Genomic DNA, 11342 nt, shown 5'->3' with positions numbered 1-11342 from the left:
CTCTAGGTCAGGAATTAAATTAGTAACCAATTACATATATATATATATATATATATATAAATAAAGATATATCATTTAGTAGTTTTTTGTTCACATCCTTAGAAAATATACACTTTATAAATAACTGCATTAATTAGCAATATTTTGAAAATTTTATTAATTTGGAAATCAAAAATATTTATAGCTTCTTAATTTATCTTACCTTTTTTTTATATGCTAGTAGTTCTATTTTACATAAGATATATAGCATATCAAGATTTTCGTGATTAATAAAATATCAAGTCTGGAATTTAAGCCCAAATCCACTTCTTTCATAAAATATGATGAAAAACTTCATCCCAAAACTTCTCAAGTTAAATCAAGCTGTTCTCTTAACCAAAAGTTGAGTGACACCAAAAACAAAATAAGGAAAAGTTGGGATGAAGCCCTCCTCCATGGCTAGTGTTTTTTGCTACATAATACGTCACAAAAAACTTAGAACTAGATATGACAAAAGCCCTAGTAAAAGGGTAGGGAAAATACACCCCTCGGCGGCGTCTTCTTGAGCTAGATCCTACGGTCCATAACCTGCTGGTAAGAAGCACAAATGGCAAGTAAGAAAATCAATAAGCAATTAGTGTCATGAAATCAAATTAATCTGTCAATACCAGTTGAGTATGACATCCAATATAAACACGTATTGGAAAAATAAATTGAGGTCACGGTTGACCTCCAATTCGAAACATAGATCATCACTTGTTAAGTTTTTTTAACACATTACAAGAAAGTAACATGCAGAAATTGGAAAGCCAAGATGTTAGGGTACCCTACAGTAAAAGGTCAAACTGAAGATGGACAGTGAGAAATAAAGTGGAGCCTTTTTTTGTACTTACCAGTCAAACGCTTGATACTGCGGCAGAACTTACTGCCGCAAAGACATTGGAATGCTTCAATTGGATGGTCATTGTCATCAAAATCCATGCGATAGTCCTGCATTTTCAAACATGTGAAACTTCTCAGCAAAAAGCCCATTTACTTCTAAAAATTGAGATTAACATAGTAACGGGTGGTAGAAAACAAAAACGAGATCAGCATCATTGTAGCCACATTAAGGAAAACAAGCATGCATTAAAATAATGGTCAGTTAGGAAAGACTACATATAAAAAACTGGAGCATCTGGCAAAACTTAAACCGAAAATTGGGTGATAAAATATAACTTACTTGATGGATGACAAATGATTTTAGCAGAAACTTAAACTTAATTTATCCCCTATTGTTTTTCTTCTTTCTCTGATTGTCCATAACTTTGTACTAGGATACTTAATCTTACGTTTCCTCTTCAACTCCGAGGAATTTATGGCATCCAGTCAACAAACCAGTTTTTTAATCGGTCAAGCTACAGGATTGAATTATCATCTGATTCTAGGACTAGATTCAAATAGAATTTTAACCAGAACAATCTGGCTGTTAAAACAAGAAGACTTTCCTTTCGTATTCCTGATATAAAATGCTACACAGTATTCCACACAAATGTTCAGAACCACCAATCCAATATTCAATCATCAAAACAAAGTAATTTTATCTTACATAATTCCTCATATAATATGCTACATACATAACATTCAAACTTCGCCTTCTACGACAATGGAAATCAGATTTGTACACTGCAGATACACAAAACATAACCTACTTACGCAAGTGAGTTCTTCCAAAGCTTTCACATTTCTTGTAGCGAATAAAGCAAGCTGTGTTTGGTCACCAAAAAAATAACATTTTAATAATGCGGACTAAGATCCGTGACTCCATAAACTGTGGAACAGGAGAGAGTTAAAAGACGCCACAAAAATAAGAGATCTGATACATGGTAATAGTGGTGGTCAGGAGTCTCCACTTCAACTGGTATCGACACCAAGTTTGAGTCATAGCATCTAACATTATCAGAAAAAGGGCAGAAAATGATGTCAGGAACACTTCTTGTCTTTGAGAAGTGTGAAAGAAAGATAACGTAATTTGAGAACGCATGCCAACACCAGCATTTATAGCATAATAGAAAGGAGCACCAAGCTTAACTATTTACATCATGGTGTAACAAGAAAAAAGTTTCAAAAGGCGTATGAAGCCTTTCATGAACCAAGTCCATAGAGCTGCTTACATAAATCCAAACTTAGATACCTAAATCTATCTCCCACAGATCACAGAGATGGAAGATCCACCAGTATAACTAAAGAGAAAACGAAAATGGAATACATCAACAGATCAACTGCAATATATCAAACGAAGTTACCTATGATTAATAAACCTTGCCACATTCCCATAACATGTCGAGTCTAAATAAAGAGCTTCTTCATCTTTAAGCACTCCTTTAGAACCCCAATCGGCATCAAGAAGAACAGGATATGAATGTTTCATTCCTTGAGGACTCCGTGAAACGCGATCAAAGAGCTCCGAGTTGGTTAAAACCTCTCCAACATATTCACAAACAAATGCACCTTTTGGAATGTCTTCCAGAGTGCGTAGACCCCACCCTTTTCCTTCGGCAGTCATAAACACCTAAAATGAATGATAAGAAAAACAAATGGAAATATCAGGCTACTTCTATAAAAAAATTGCCAACAATGGTAGGTGGGTTGTGGGAGAGGGGGGAACTCAAGACCCAGCCACACTAATACCTGTATCCGGTAAGTTATTCCTCTCTGTACCACTCGATTGCCACATTGTTTATTACAGCCACATTTCCACCAGCATTCTTTGATGAATTTCCTCATGAGATGACCTTTGCAAGGTTCAGTAACATCTTGATTTATTGATTTCTGAAGAGGACACAGCTTACAGAAAAATTGGCAGTGTTTCTTCATATCTCGACTCATGGAAATACACTCACTAAGAAAATTTTCCTTAACGAGGCCATCCAAAGTGTATGCAAACTCACCTCCGGTTTCAAGCCCACAAGCACAGGGTGTAGACGATGATAGGCAATCACCAAAACAAGTCGAACAACACTTGTTTTCTCCTATACGAGCTAAAGCAAAATTTACATGCGCGTTTTGGAAAACAGCATTTTGTGTTATGTAGCAGAAAGATGGTGTGCACTCATTATTGAATCCATTTACCAGTGTAATTGCCACTTTTTCTTGTCCCTTGGATATGTCAATAGCATCATAAAAAAACATGATCCCTTCACGAGTCAACAAGCACTCCTTACCAACCATCAAACTAGCCTCGCCTTCGATATCATTGTCTTGAAGTTCTCCATTTGTTCCATGATCCTCGCCACTACCCATCTCGTTAGGCCGTAAACCTTCGCCAAGGCCATCATAAGATGGAAGAGCTAGTAACATTTTGGGCAGAATAATTTCAGCATCAAACTGAGAATCAACAATTCCAGAAGAATTCTTCAATAAGTCGCTAGCGGGTGTCACACCAGTGGCTTCTGGTGACGCATTAGTGGATTCAGTTCCAAATCTAAAAAAACATTCACACATTTCTTGCATAAGGTTCCTCACGAAATTTTTTGGGTCCACGGTTTTGTATGATCCCAGAAAATTATCCTCCACAGATTTTAGAACAGCTTCAAGACAAGGCATATGGAAGTCAGGCTTTCTAAGAGCCAAGTCACAGTTCAACAATATTTTTACCTCTCCACAAGGTGAGGAAGCAATCTCAAGGTTAGAAGAGTGTACATCTGAGATCATTGCATGATTGCCATTTTCTGCCCTTTCATATGGTGGAAATTGTCCAATAGCTGAATCACTTTCACCTGTCAATTGAAATGCTGAGATATATCAAAACCACCATTTTAACTGAATGTAACCATCGTACTAGATAACAGTGCAGCCCATTGATCTGTAATCCATAGAACAATAGTTCCTTTATTCAAAGTAAACTTGTAGCAGATAACCTTATACAGATGTGTCAAGCATGAGCTACAAATTAAATGCAACAAATAAATAAAGTAGAGAAACCACCATATCACAATCAAGAGATTTTAAAAATTGATCTACATTGGGACAAAAAATATATCGAATAATAGGCCACTAGCCATGCAATGATTAAAGCATAAACCAATAAAACTAGTAATAACCAGAATCTCTGAGAAAGGCAAAAGAATATCACTGATCCAAAATCTTCGGCAGAAAACCATTGTACGTACAAAATGAATCATAGAAGCTAGATCAAAACAATCTAATCCAATTAATCAAAAAAACAATGTGCCTACAACAAAAGAAAAGGACATACTTGGATGGCAGGTAATTAAAGCATGATTTTCAATGTTTTTCCTTTTGAGCGTCTGAAAAGTATCAGGATCGATATTTGGCTCCTGGAGATGCACCGTGACCATCGAATTATCAGAGGCTGAACACTTCTCAGGAATTGGAGAAAGAGAGCCCTTTCCTTTGTCTAGTAGCTGCATTGGATGAGAAGGAGATTCGAATTCAATTCTCAAGGGGGTATTTTTACAACGTCCTTGGGAGTCACTGGGCCGGCTGGGATCACAACTCTCGTGGACCATTAATGAATTGGGAGAAACTGGCTGCTTTCCTTTATTTTTACCAAGTGACTGGAACATTCCAGCTTGTGATTTAAATATTGGGTTTGCAGGGGTAGGCTGAGATGACTCCACCTTGCTTTGTGACTGATTTAGATTCAGAGCCTGGTTCTCTGGTAGTACATCTGGTTCTTCTTTAGGTATGATTAATGGAGTTACAGGCACACTAGAGTTATTGATAGAGGATGTTAGACCTTCTTGGTATCTTAGTCGCAATCTTTTCAAAGGCCGTTCAGGCTCTTCAGTAGCATCTTCCTCCAAGTAGTCCTCTTTCTGTGTAGGTTAATCAAGCAAGTACAGCGTCATAATGTTTAATCAAAATTAAGGTAATAGAAGTTAACAGTATGAGTACAACTATTATTGCGACTTTCAAGATGAAGCACATTTTCTCTTGCAAATAAATTCCATACTTCGTTCACATTCTTCTTTGAGTGCTCTGCAGCCTGACAGATGACACAAATCATTATATTAGCACCATTAATCACCCTATCCACATGGGAAATCCTATGTTGGATGGATACGGGTACGAGTAACCTATCGAATACGATACGGATACGGTGACACGTCAAATTTTGAAAATATAAGACACGATACGGTTAGGATACGACAATCATTAAAATATACATAAATATTACATATATTTATATTCATATAAATTTAGTATTGAAAAGTAAAAATTATAGATATAGATGTAATATTTCATTAATCATAATATTTTAAGTACAAAATATTAAATGCAAAATCCATCTTAAGCAAGTAAAAAGAAATCAAACATCCATATCGGTTGAATTGAGAGCCGCTTGAGCAGAAATGAAATGAAAGAGATAGACAAATGTATTTAGGGATTTAAAAACTCAGCCCAATTTATTTTAAATTATTTTCCTTTTAGTCCCTAGAAATTTTAATTTTTTTTAATTAACCCCTAAAACTTTTAAATATTTGCAATTTTGCCCGAACGTATCCGAAAAACGTATCCACGCCGTATCCATAGCGTGTCATCGCCGTGTCCAAAACGTATCCGGCTGGTCAGCCCTAAACAAAGTCAACGAAAAGAATTTTGAGGTATCCGACACGCGTATCCGCATGTCGTATCCGTATCCGTATCCGTGCCGTATCCGTATCCGATACTTCAAAAAAAAAAATTAAGTTATCTGTGCTACATAGAGGAAATCTGACAAATTTAGAGTCATAAAATAGAAGTAAAATGAGTGGAACACGGATATTTATTTACAGTACAACTAGTGATTGTCAATTAAGTATAACACATGAAAAAAGATATCATACTTCATTGTTTGCCAGCTTTTCTGCATGCCTTGATCTTGATGTCTGAAATAATAAAAAATCGAAATGAAAAAATTGAAGGGCATAGAAACACTAGAAACAAAACAGGCAGAAATAAATTATTTGGACTGAGTCCACATACATACTTCTGCTTCCTCACTCTCAAATATAGCATCAGCAAGGGCTCTATAATTCTCAGCTTCAATAAGCTCCCAGTTCTTATCATACAATTTCAGCAAATTCTTTAATACAGGCTTCACCTTATCTGCAGGGATCCCAAGATTCTTCATAGCATCAAAGGCACCTGCAACTTTCTTTTTTGTTTCCTTGCTCATTTGAAGATATTTTGTGTCCCAAGTTTTAGCTTTCCGAATTTTCCCTAATCAAGGAACCTTTAAAACCAACCAGAAAAACAGAAAACATTACTCGTTTTAAGGAACCTTTAAAACCAACCAGAAATACAGAAAACAGTACATCAACAATTCATTCAGTTTGATGAGAATTATAACCGTTTCACTTATAACTACAATCAAAAGCCAAATCCTGGATCTCTGCACCATTTTTTCCAATAATTAAATGCATGCATGGTTTTCACTTTTCAGTGAAGCATGTGTAAATTTTCAATATCAGGCCCAGGATACTGAATATGGACGTTAATTCCCTAACATAGAACACTAATTCTCCACCATCAACGAGAATGCGGGTAAAATAATTACAACACCAAAAAATCTGCTGCAGATATACTGGCTCTTCATTATATTTTGCCAATGCATACAAATTTTTTAAAAAACAAAAAAACTTATGTCACCATATCGACCATATGACCGTTTGACTCTAAAGGTTTTTCATTTTCACTTGGCCTTTTAAGATCTAAATTTATGGTGACCAGGATTCACAATTGAAATAGGTTCTTAAATTTCTAAACAAGTATCAGAGATCTAACATTTAAGGAATAAAGATGTGCCGGAGAAACAGTTATTTGGGGCGCAAGGCGCACTAAAGCGCTAGAGTGTCTTGGAGCCTGAGGCGTGAGGCGCGAGGCGAAGCGCACGCTTTATCGAAGTAAAGCGCACGCTTTATCGAAGTAAAGCGCATTTGACACAAATTTTAAAATTCAACATATATAAAGTATTTTATACTACTTAAATTAAATACTTATTCACAAAAATAACAAATAATATAAATAAAAATCAATTAACAGATAATGTAGCACACTAGAACAGAGAGAGACGAACAGAAACAGAGTTTGAGACGTAGAGAGGCCGCAGCGCATACACAGAAAAAATTTCACAGACCGGCACATGTAGATTGTAGGGCTCTTTAAAACGTTAAACATGGCTTTTGTTTGTTATTGGGCTTTTAACTTTATTGGGCTTGAGTTATATATATTGAAATAATTGAAACAAATCATATTATACAAAAGCGCACAAGCGCACGCCTTTCTGCAGGCGCAACGTCGTGCGCCTGGGTTATAACCCAGGCGCAACAGGTGCGCCTGGCTGCGCCTGTCGCCTAGGCCGGCGCAGCCAGGCGCTCGCCTTTCATAACTATGGTTTGGAACTGCAAGAACTTTTTAACACTCAATTAAGTACCCAAAATGTAAATATTACAGATGGAAAGAAAATTAGTGTCGGGAAACTTCGGAGCTAGTGTCGAGTGTCGACTCGAGTAAGGGTCGGTGAATTGTAACACGTAGATCGAGATGTCATCCGTTGAAGCATGTTTAGCAATTCTGGATATGGCATGATAGTGATTTCAATATGTTGGTATTGTCTAGTTTCAGACGAGTAAACTTTCACTCAAATTGTTTTAGTGAGATACGTGATGTACTGACTGAGATATCCAAGCATTATATATACGCTTATATGATGCATATTTATCTGCTGCATAATACATGTTTTACTGTTTTGACATATTATATACCTCGTTTGTTGGGGCCGCTCAGCCTTGTTCTGTATTGTGGATGGTTGGGTATCGAGAGTGACAATGTCAAACGGGACTTGCGGGTTCTGATGACCTTGGACATTGTAGGTCCGCGTCTTGATGATGAGTGCGGGAGCCAAAACATATCAAAGACTACACACTCAGACGTCTCTAGTCTGAGCATGAGATTCTTGATTTGATCCTTGATATCCGAGCATATTGCATTTCACATTCATTATATCAGTTTGTATACTCGTACATTCTCGTATTGGGCGATTGTCGCTCACGTCTTTGTTTTCAACTTGGACACCCCCCATTCCAATGGGCAAGTCTTAAGTTGGACGGTTCGTAAGGTCAGGACAGTGGCTAGAGCAGTTGGGTTTTCTGTGGTGATCCGTTGGAGGTTTTATTTAGTTTCTTGTATTCTCGTGCATGATTGTGATTTCGATTTGGTTGTATTGCCGATTTAGATTGAGATTATTGTACTGTTTTCGTTTGTGTTATAAGATGATTAAGTTATTTGGCTTCCGCTGTTTAATTGTTGTTATCAAGTTTAATTATGCATGCTTAACAGCCTGTATATTTAGTAGTGACTCGGGTGATGACGTTACAGTAATGCTGAGAGCTCAAATAACACCTAAGATAAGCCAAGATATGTTCCTCACTATGAAAATAGTATAGCAGAAACTGATCAAAGACTTAGACTCGTGAATAGACTGAGAATGATTTATCAGTACTACACATTGTTGGTTTCCAGACAACATCCAATTAAGATGGCTGTAGAAATTGACCCTTCAAGCTATAAAACCTAATAAAAAACTGAAAAGTTTCAGCTCCAATACCTAAGTTGAGTGAACAGTGGCTACTATTTCAGCGTGCAGTAATCAATATGTAATATCCAGAAGCAAGGAACAAAGGTGATCAACAATAACTGTTGACACATGAAATTGACTGTGCTCTAAGCCGAGATTTATTCCTCAGAATGATAAGGACCAGAAACTTCTCAAAAAAGGTTTCAAAACGCTTGAATAGGCTGATAATGATTTCCTGCAAACTGTTAGTTTGTACTTTTAAGACAACAGATATAAGATAAGATTAGTAGCCAAATTGAACCTTAATTTAGTCATTGGACCTCATAAGAAATTTAAAATTTTCAAATTTAACACCTTAGTAAAAAACAATTTCCACAATTTGAAGGAGGCAGTGCCTTGAATCCCCAGATATTTGAAGGTGGGAAAAAGGAATCTTTGTCTAGAGTTGGTCAGATAATAAGATTCCAAATATCTATAGCAGAAACAAAATATATGCTCACAGACGGGTGAATGAAAAAATTTGTTGTCATATAACCTACAACAGTGATGAAAAAAACATGGTGTAAAAAAGTACACTAATTAAAAATGCAGATAGAGTGGATTAAGTTCCCTCACAACTGAAGGCAAAGAAATGTGGCCGCCATAACCCCTAATATTAAATAAACTTGTAGAGATTAACCACGATATAGTAGCAATAGACCCAACAAGAACGCCTGAAAAGCAAAAACTAAAAGAGAAAAGAAGACAAGTTTCATGGCAAGAAAAGGCAGAAAGGCGAAACACATGCATTTAAAAACAATGTAGTCGCCGTAAACCCTCAAAACCCTTAAAAATTGAAACACAAAATTTTAAGAAAAAAGTTAAAAGACTAAAGATTTTAAATTTTATTAATCTCCAGAACAAGATTCAAGTCAACCCATGCCGGAAATGACAGCATTTCACCGGAACGATAATCATCATGCACGAAAAGGGAATAAAATTGAATTAAAAAATCCAAAGAGAGAGAGAGAGTGAGAATTTTCAACACAAGTATTTACCAATAGAGGGGAAAACATATGAAAATCTCACCAGCATTCACAAACTCTTCCGAGGGCTTACGCTGCGCGATAGTTAAATTTTTGGGAGCTCTGCAGTCTACAGTGATGTGTAGGGGAGAGGGAAGAAATTTAATCATTACATCAGCATGCCACGATATATCATTACATCTCAGAGCCAAAACACTCTGGCCACATACATACGGTTTTTTTATAATAATAATAATAATAATAATAATAATTAATATAAAAATATTGCACTTTCAAAACTCATACAAAAATCGTTTTCAGATTTGTATTTATTTACTTTTTTAAAAAAATTAATTTTAATTGAAAAATCCACGTGGCAGACATACGGATAAATAACACAACACATTTGTGCTATATATTTGAGAGTTGTGAGCAAGTATTGGGCTGTATAATTGAGAATTGCGAGTTTGTTTGTATAAATTGTGGGCAAGCATTGGTATAGTTGAGCAAGCAGCATTGGTTTGTTTTTTATAATTTACATGCAAGATATTTATTATATTTTTATGAATATTGAACTGATTTTTTTTGTAATACTCTGATTATAGTTTTCATTAATTTATCTTTATCTATAGGTGAGTAATGATTACTCGATTACAATACATTGACTCATACGTATTTCGGGACTTCACCTAACCTATCCACCAGATAACCCTCAATAGAGTCGGTAAATGAAACAAAGTCTAGCACTAGAACTTAGACCTCTGTGTTGTCCCAGATCAAAGGACTAATGATGCACAATCATAACCGTTGACTAATTCACAATCATAACTACTTGTAAAGTATGAGGAAGGGTTGTTCAGTCACTCATCCAATAAACACTCATCTGTATGAATGAACATCTACATGCCCTCACTAATGAAATATGACGTTTACATCACATATGCTAATCTCGAGCTCTAGTAATCTTTATCCTTATTTTAAGCGTCTGAATAGACTAGAAACTAATTTAGAATATACGGTACACTTCCTAATGAATTTCATAATCTACGTTTATTAATTCATTGTATATTCAAGGGATTTATCTTTGCAACTTTCATAGGTATAAAGATAAACCGAAAATCCAAACCGAAAAAACCGAACACCGAACCGAACCGAACCGAAAGCAGAATTTTGTAATTCGGATACAAATGTTATAACCGAAGTTTATTTGGTTCAGTTTGGATTATATATGTCAAAACCGAAAAAACCGAAATTTCATTAAATTAATAATTTTTTTATATTTTTATTTATATTATATATTTTGATATGATATTTAGTGAATGAAAAACCATTTTGGATAATTTTTAGTTGATTGTTGTTGTTTAATTAATTTATACCTTATATTTAAATATTTTATTAAGAAAACATATAGAAAGTTAACGTATTATATTTTACAATATATTTATATTATTAATATAAATAATTATACCAAAACCGAAATAATCGGCCGAAATAACCGAATCGTTTTGGTAGAAAACCGAACCGAACCGAACCGAAGAAAAATGACTCGAATTCGGATTATATATTTCTAAAACCGAAAACCGAAATAAAAAACCGAAAACCGAACTGAACCGAACCGACCGATGAACACCCCTACACAGATCACTTATTGTGTACATTTTATATCACAACAAACAACTCAGGTAGATGGAATTAGGTCGAGAATAGGTATTGAGTCTATTGACCCGTCACGAAGGTTCAACCCATGTAACTTACCTGTCCCATTAGCAGCTTAGTTTTCACTTAATTTTAAGTGA

The 11342-nt window shown here is 35.5% G+C and overlaps 1 protein-coding gene across 3 annotated transcripts; it reads right to left on the bottom strand.

Moving 5' to 3' along the window:
* Window positions 1–289: 289 nt before the first annotated feature.
* LOC140841267 (probable inactive histone-lysine N-methyltransferase SUVR2) lies at window positions 290–9746 on the bottom strand. Of its 3 annotated transcripts, none has more exons than XM_073208547.1 (11): window positions 9611–9746; window positions 5954–6186; window positions 5811–5852; window positions 4937–4969; window positions 4217–4799; window positions 2650–3737; window positions 2265–2530; window positions 1842–1908; window positions 1675–1725; window positions 873–969; window positions 290–570 (listed from the first exon to the last, which is right to left on the bottom strand). In XM_073208547.1, exons 1-11 carry the CDS (start codon window positions 9714–9716, stop codon window positions 554–556), a joined length of 2583 nt encoding a protein of 860 aa, XP_073064648.1. In that variant the 5' UTR covers window positions 9717–9746; the 3' UTR covers window positions 290–553. The 3 variants fall into 3 exon arrangements, with proteins under 3 accessions (XP_073064648.1, XP_073064649.1, XP_073064650.1); XM_073208548.1 differs by having other exon boundaries at window positions 290–567; XM_073208549.1 differs by having other exon boundaries at window positions 290–573; window positions 5954–6199; window positions 9611–9745.
* Between the last annotated feature and the right edge of the window lie 1596 nt (window positions 9747–11342).

The sequence above is a fragment of the Primulina eburnea genome, chromosome 9, assembly GCF_022965805.1.
Source record: "Primulina eburnea isolate SZY01 chromosome 9, ASM2296580v1, whole genome shotgun sequence".
Lineage (NCBI taxonomy): Eukaryota > Viridiplantae > Streptophyta > Magnoliopsida > Lamiales > Gesneriaceae > Primulina > Primulina eburnea.
This window is presented reverse-complemented; position numbering and strand designations above follow the sequence as displayed.